Below are 7,490 nucleotides of genomic sequence, written 5' to 3' on the forward strand. Positions count from 1 at the left end.
CTTATACTGGTCCAGGATACTCAGCGTTGCCCCCACTTGAAGGGCGTCGGCGGTGGGTGGTTGTCAGCGTGGGAGTTGTGGACGGAGCTGAAGTCGACGCGAATGCCGGTGGTTCCCGGATAGCATGCTAGGACATGGACGAAGTCATTGCAGTCAGTAGAAAGATGGTCTGGCCTCTAGGCAGAAGACGAAAGCGGCGACGACACGTGTGTGTGTGTTCGGAGGAAGTCACAGCTCCTCCTCGCGTGTCTCCCACTATGGCTTGTGTGGGTGGTTGGCTGGTGACGGCAGGTGACTCGCGATCGTGATTCCCTAGTAGGAGACGATAGGATGCGCTCGCGATTAGTTCCCTAATAATTAGATGTGTTCGTGGTTAGTTATCTAATAGGATGCGTCCATGATTAGTTTCCTAATAATTAGATGCGTCCGTGATTAATTTCCTAATATGATGGGCGTGATTATTTTCCTAATAATAAGATGCGCCCGTGATTAGTTTCTTAATAATAGGATGCGTTTGTGATTATAGTTTCGTAATAATTAGATGCGTCAGTGATTAGTTTCCTAATAATTAGATGCGTCCGTGATTAGTTTCTTAATAGGATGTGTCCGTATTTGTAGTTTCCTAATTGGCCAGGCGTGGATTTTCGTATTTTCCTCCGCGGTGGAGTACGGTCAGTCAATGTAAATTGCTAAGTGTACACAAAGAACAAATTAGGTTGAGGCTAGCCGTTAGATTGAGTTTAGTGAGACTAATCATGCGGTGATAATGTATCCGTGTATGTTTTATGGGGTGCACTTAGAGAAGATAATGTTTGCTCTTTTATAAGTAGTATAGACTGGGCTATCAGATTGTGAGTGGGGTGTGTGTGTGCGCGCATTGGTTTGTTCTATTGTTTCTATAGCCTGTTTTTTTTTCCGAGAAAACACAAAAGAGTTGTGTTTCATTGCATTGAACAGGAAGACATCAGGGGTACAACCTCCAGAAAGGAGGGACACACACACGCACACGCACACACACACACGACCGTCCTCACCAAGAGACTACAGCTAGGTGAGGAGGTGCCCTCAACTACAGACACGCAACAACATTAGGCCTCGCTCAGCCTTGCCTCCAGCCAAAATGGCGAAGCACCGAGACTCAGGAGCAACAGGGCAGCAACACTGCCATTGCCAGGCACTTCCAGGGACGAATGCAGCTTCAGGACTGCCCAAGCTGACGTACCTCGCACCCATGTGCCTAGAGAGTCGGCGGGTGAAAGGCAGGGCCTTGGAACTGGTGTAGCATTCATTGGGGAGCGCCGGCGCAGGCAAACGTTGCGACCTGCTCCTTGTGTAGCAGCTTATGCCAGAGCGATGCATCGCCAACCACCATCTGCCGCATCAAGTACTCCACTTGCAGCCAAAGCAGCGCCATCAAGAGGGGAACGGTGTTGAGACGTCGCCGCTGCCCTGTCCGGGAGGCCGGACCTAGGATTTCTCCCGGTGCTCGAGGAGGAGGTCCGGTCAGGGTCATGCCAACGCCTCCAAGGAGGTGACGGCACCCTTGGGCGTCGCTGTTGACAGCGCAGGCCGTCGGGATTTCACCTTTTACTGGACTGATAGCCTGTTTTTTCATTGGTATGGTAATGTATTTTCCCTGAACTGCTGGTGCTGGGGTTGGTTTAACAGTGAGATCCTACCCTGATCCCTCAGGTGGGTTCACTGCTATTTGGGTGCGCCATATAACTTCATGTAAAAAATTTCAGGAATGTTAAAAATCTGACGTTTGGGATGGCAAATTATGTTGTCGCAGGCATGACAATTTCCTTCAGCAAACATGGCAATTCTGAGGTCAGATTTGTAGCCTGGATACAACGTCCGTGGTGAGCTATCAAGTGTAAGGTTTGGCCGATCTCATCAGAGATAATCACAAAGCACAAGCCAGGAGCTCACATGCACAAAACTGATTGAAATGAGACAGCCATAAATGATGAGAACATATCCTCACATTCAGTCCAGTAAAAGGTGAAGCTATGTTTTGCTATCTTAGCCCATCGTTCATCCCATCCACGGAGCTCATATTATTTGCATGCAGATTTATCAAGGGTAAAAAGTACAGGTTTGTTTCTCTTCAAATGAGTGAACCTTTCGGGGTAAAACCCACTGATAATCTTGCTAGTACGACAGACAGGAAAAAAGTACAGTACAGTGTGGTAACGATTCATCCCAACATTACAGTTTACTTGATTCCCCGAGTTCACTCCCCTATGGACTATGATGCTGCTGATAAACACACGGTGCTACTTGTAAAAGTTAAAAGAAGAAAACAAAAGGAACGACTTTGTACCTTCCTCCACCCCAAATAGCGCCCGCTGATGGATGGCGTCCAGAAAAAAAAAGATTTATTGTCTCCTTAAGAATGCGGTGTGACTACATAAGTTATATCGAGCGCTGACCCAGCGCTGCTGCTACTTGTGCGGATGCGACTCTTCGTCGGGTGCGACCCTTCGTGGCAGCTTCTTCTTCTGCGTGTACTTTGCGTAGGAATACCACACGCCGCCGAACGTGTTGATCACCAGCCCGGTGATGTTGAGAGCGTGCACCTTGACGCCTCCCAACACCACGAAACCCAGGGTCTGAGAGGTTAACGATACAAACATGACATCAGATGCTTAAATTCTACAAGGTCGGAGCTAAAGCACATCATAGACTGATAGACGTACCGTAGACCCGACGCCCTTGAGAACTCCTACTATCGTGGTTGTCAGGGCAGAGTTTACGATTGTGCACCAAAACATGGTGTAATTGAGAACAATGCCCATCACCAGTGAAATTAGAAGAATAACACTGAATGATGCAGAAGCTGTCTGCATTTCAAGGGACAGCGGATAAGTATCTTGGAACAGAGCAAACTAGAAAGCATCTGATGCAGAAACAAACGATCAGGATCTAAGTCATATTATGTTTACTACTACCTCTGTAAACTAATATAAGACATTTTAGATCACTACTTAGTGATCTAAAACGTCTTATATTATGTAGTCATGAGCTAAAGGGGGTCTGAACAAAGAACAAACAGATTGCCATCTTATAGGAGTATGTGCTAATTAAGTTTGATAAACCTATAACCAATACTAACTAACCTTTTCTGACAGAACTGAAAGAGAATGGGGAAATTCTCCGGTTGCAACAATGATGAAAAACAGAAATGGAATCGACAATATGCTATTATAAAACATCAACTCCATTGAGGAAAGACCATCATCTGCGCCTGATTTCTCCACCAGAATCAAATACATCGTCTGCATACACACTATGTCAGTTAGAACTATAGCCAATTCTTGTGTGTGTGTGTGTGGTGTTAACCAGATTACAAAAGCTAACCTGGAAGAAGACCGATATTAGAGCCATACTGTATCCATACAAGTCAAAAGAAAAATCTCCAAGTGCTGCAACAAGGACACCTAAGGCAGTGCAGACAACCGAAAGCGACACCTAAAATAATTTGCAGAGATGAGGAAGTGCTTCTAGTAATAAGCCATCCCTTCCAGAGGGAAAGCTCTGCAGGCCTGTGTTTGGTTATGTGTGTAGATGGAAAAAAGGAAACCACTGCATGAGGGAAAACATTTTTACCTGTGTTGATGGTTTCCCCTTCCCCCTTAAGAACCCAGACACCAAAACGGCAAGGGGTGTGAGCCTCTTAATTGCAATATACATAGGGATGTTAACCCCTTTCAAGCTTGCCAGAGCAAATGCGACATTTGCATTATAGAAAATTGACACAGGAAGAAGCTTCTTTGCTGTTGCCATGCTGAGATCTTTCCTTTTAGACATTCCTAGAACTTGCCCGAAATGTATGAAAAGTGCGGTAGCTAATTGCTGTTGCAATAAAGGAGAAAGTGAACAACCCAACCAGGCTTAGAAAAACATATAAAGAAGTAACGTTTTTATCGGCATTCGTCAGTAATGCTCAGTCATACCTGTAAAGTGAGGAGGGTCATGGAGTGAACATACTGCATAATAACCGCTTTGTTGACGAAAACCATCGCCATAGATGCAACTCCATATGAAAAGGCCGAAGATAAGCTGCAAGAGCATATAAATGGAGAAATGGTCAGGCGCCCCTAATGGCTGATGCATTTCTCATCCCATCCTGATCTTGACAGTAGATGTACAGAAAATCCCAATCTTTCTCCTCTACACAATCTAGCAGCAGGTGACAGACTTAGTTTGGATAGTACAAGAGAAGAGTCACCAGGCCTCTCTGACTCTGCATATGCAGGTCCCCTGTAGGCAGTAGGCACAAGAATGTTTAATTGTTCTTAGTAGATTAATTAAGTAAACCAGGAACGCAACTTGTTCGTTGTTCTTTACCAGTGCTAGTAGCCCCACACATATGATTTAACAAACAATTGCCCTGTACACGCATTCATTTGTCATATACTATCAATTGTTTATAGAAAACTATAATATCAGGCAGCCAGATAGGTCGACCTACACAACAATTGGATAGTAAAGACCAAAGATTCCATCCAGTTTTTCAGGTAGTGTCAAACATTTCAGTGGAGCCAGCCAGCCATATTTGTGAGGTGAAAAGTAGATTGTGTAGTAAGGCTCCATCCAGTGTTTCAGATAGTCCCCAACATTTCAATGAAACAAAGGCATATTTTCTCAGGTGAAAGCTAGACCGCGTCGCTGAAATCCAAATCCTACCCCCCAGCCCAGCCTACAAAAGAACCCCCTCTCGCCTCCGCCCTCGCCCTCCAGAGCAGCCATTTGCACTGCAGCGAGCCCAGAGACCGCTGGAATCAGAAGTGTCGCGCCCAAGAAGTGACTGAAACCACCCCAATCCGCGCACAGCTTTCGCCCCAGGTCGGGCGGCGAAATTCGTTGCAAGGCCACGGGACGACGATGGGATCAGGCAAGAAGATGGCACGAGGAAGGGGGGGGGGGGGGGGGGGGGGGGGAGGGAGCAGGGGAGGTCGCACCTGAGGAAGGAGCTGGGCTCGCCGGCGTCGAGCACCATCGCGCGCATCCGGCGAAGCCGATCCCCCCCGCTCCCGCCGCGCGCGTGCTTCGGGGACCTCCGCTCTGGCGCGGCCCGGGTTCGATCTGTCGCGTGGGATGGGAGAGTGGGCCTCGAAACTGGCGGGGGCGTGTCAGGCTCAGGTGTGTGTGGTGGGTTACCCGGGCGACTCCATTAGCGAGCCGACCTGGTTATTAGTCCGTCGATCGCCGTTGAATCGTTGATTATCGCAGCGGGCGTGACGGCCAAGTGATGCGCTCTCCTTTCCACGCCACGAAGCGGTGCATCGCAAGCAAGTCCTACCGTGCTGACATCTGAAGCAAATTAATGGCATGAACGCTTATAGTCCACAAACTAAAATATTGCATATCTTTTTTTAGAATAAATATTGCATTTCTAGCACAGTTGATTCGACGACGGAGCGTAACTCAGATGATTAGATTCTTTGAAGTGAAACAACCCCACCGGGGTTCAAGTCCCCATTTTTCTGGATTTATTGTTATTCTAAACTTTCCGGCAATGCTGGTTCAGTGAGAGGAAACGTTTTCGCCGACTATGAGGCGTGCGTGCGTGCTTTCATAGGGGGTGAGTGTATGTGTGTATGTGGGCATCTACGATCGCACGTGTTAAAAAAGAGAGTTGTCGATTTGTTGAAGTGATATACACTTTGAGGGGAAAATGGTTTAGAAAGTAAAAGAAGGACCAAAACGGATGCAAGATTTTTCTGCGAGGTTTATACACCTCTCCCTCTCTCTCATTCTGGTGCTCGTAGTCACCACTGTTGTCTCTCTCCGAGATTGCCATACTCTCTTCTCGCTCACGTGCGGGGTGGACTTGAGTTGCACAACGGCATCATCGACCCAGGGCGGAGACAAACCCAGGCACGTTGGGCCACGACCCGGGGCGCGAGCGCCGCACGCAGGCTTTGGGCACCGCCGCACAATGTCCTGCTGCTACAGTACACCTAGGCAGGCCCGGGGCATGGCCTAATCCTGCCTCCTCCCCTGACCGAGGTGATGGCCGGTTGGATGATCTCGGTTGAGCAAGGTCCACGGCTACAAGCAGGACTTCGCCACTAATTGCACCAATTGATGTTGACGAGGATACGAAGGATGGAGCTGGAAATGGACTCCAGAGGGAAGGATCTCTGGGTTGGACGAGCCGATAATCGGCAGAAGGGCGAACCAAAGGGAAGTGATGCGCTCCCCTTTCCTTTCCACGCCGCGCACGCGGTGGCTCCTAAATTCCACTCCTCCACTCTATCTAAACCGGAGTTTTATGAAGCAACAGCATCAGGCGGTTCAACAAGGGGACTAATGGTATATACCGGTTTGGCAATTTTTCTACAAAGTTAAACCGCCGGATCTAAACATTGAAACAGTTGAGATTGCGGATAGATAAGTGTACAGAAACAGATTTCACAAGATTTCTCTACAGCGACTGATCTAAAGCAAGTTCAGAAAAGAAGGAAAATATTCAAGGTTCAAATAAGAACAGTATCGAATCAATGGGCAAAGATACAGGTAGATCTATGGTCTTGAGGTATATAAGTAAAGGCGGATGCTAAGAACTACCGCTACACAGAGCAAAGGTTCACAGGTTCATCCAGGATCTATCATATGAGTACGAAGCAGACGATGAACACTGAAGAAATTGGAAACCCTAGAACGGATCTACGGAGGAAAAGGTGAAGAACTCACCGGAGCCGAGGAAGAAACAGAAGGTCGCCGCGATGCTTTGGTACAGTCAGGGTGATGCAGCGGCCAAGGTTGGAGCAGAGGTCGTCGACGGCGGCGGAGCTCCGAAGCGGGACGACGCGTGGAAGACGAAGCAGAAGGGCACGAAGGGGAAAAAGAAATGACCCTTCGGTCCTATTTATAAGGCAAAGGACAGGAGTCAGGCGCGAAAATCAAGGGACCGTGGGTTTGGAAACGAAGCTGTCGCCTTAATTGTTGCAGACCTATTAAACAAAAAAAACAAAAAGGGGAATCATGGATAAGTTTCTTTATAACAGGTGACGTCACGCCGGTTTACAACGACTAGAGAAGATGACATCACGGCGGTTCAACAAACTACAAGAAGATGTTGAAGATGAAGATTTTTGCTAAGGATTGACATGAACCTGTTCAAATCAATCTGGGGCCTAATGTAGGGGATATTACTACTGGGCGTAAACTGGCCTATCTGGGCCGGGTTAACTTCATCAGTAGTTAATCATGTTAAAGCCCAAGAAGGCAGATGAGAGCTCAAGGCCCATAGTCGGTTCAAGGCCTGTAGCCGTAAACCGGTGTTCGTATTTAACTTGTATTATAAGTTAGGAATAAGTAGAGACCAAACCGGACACATCTATGTGCCGGTATTGGGACTCTGTGAACCGACGGGCGTCACCCGTGTATATAAGGGGACGACCCGGCGGTGGTTCAACGACAACAGACAACAACTCGAGACTTAGGCGAAGCTTGTTTGCTCCCTATTCATCGAAACC

The 7,490-nt window shown here is 47.7% G+C and overlaps 1 protein-coding gene across 1 annotated transcript; it reads right to left on the reverse strand.

The window, feature by feature from the left end:
* Positions 1 to 2,115: 2,115 nt before the first annotated feature.
* On the reverse strand, positions 2,116 to 5,258 carry UTR7 (UDP-N-acetylglucosamine (UAA) transporter family). Its single transcript, XM_048687330.2, has 7 exons — positions 4,968 to 5,258; positions 3,960 to 4,065; positions 3,613 to 3,858; positions 3,364 to 3,474; positions 3,123 to 3,281; positions 2,703 to 2,846; positions 2,116 to 2,615 (listed from the first exon to the last, which is right to left on the reverse strand). The coding sequence occupies exons 1-7, from the start codon at positions 5,012 to 5,014 to the stop codon at positions 2,448 to 2,450; spliced, it is 981 nt and encodes a 326-aa protein (XP_048543287.1). The 5' UTR covers positions 5,015 to 5,258; the 3' UTR covers positions 2,116 to 2,447.
* Positions 5,259 to 7,490: the final 2,232 nt, after the last annotated feature.

The sequence above is a fragment of the Triticum urartu genome, chromosome 7A (assembly GCF_056163025.1).
Source record: "Triticum urartu cultivar PI428250 chromosome 7A, HENAU_Tu73, whole genome shotgun sequence".
Lineage (NCBI taxonomy): Eukaryota > Viridiplantae > Streptophyta > Magnoliopsida > Poales > Poaceae > Triticum > Triticum urartu.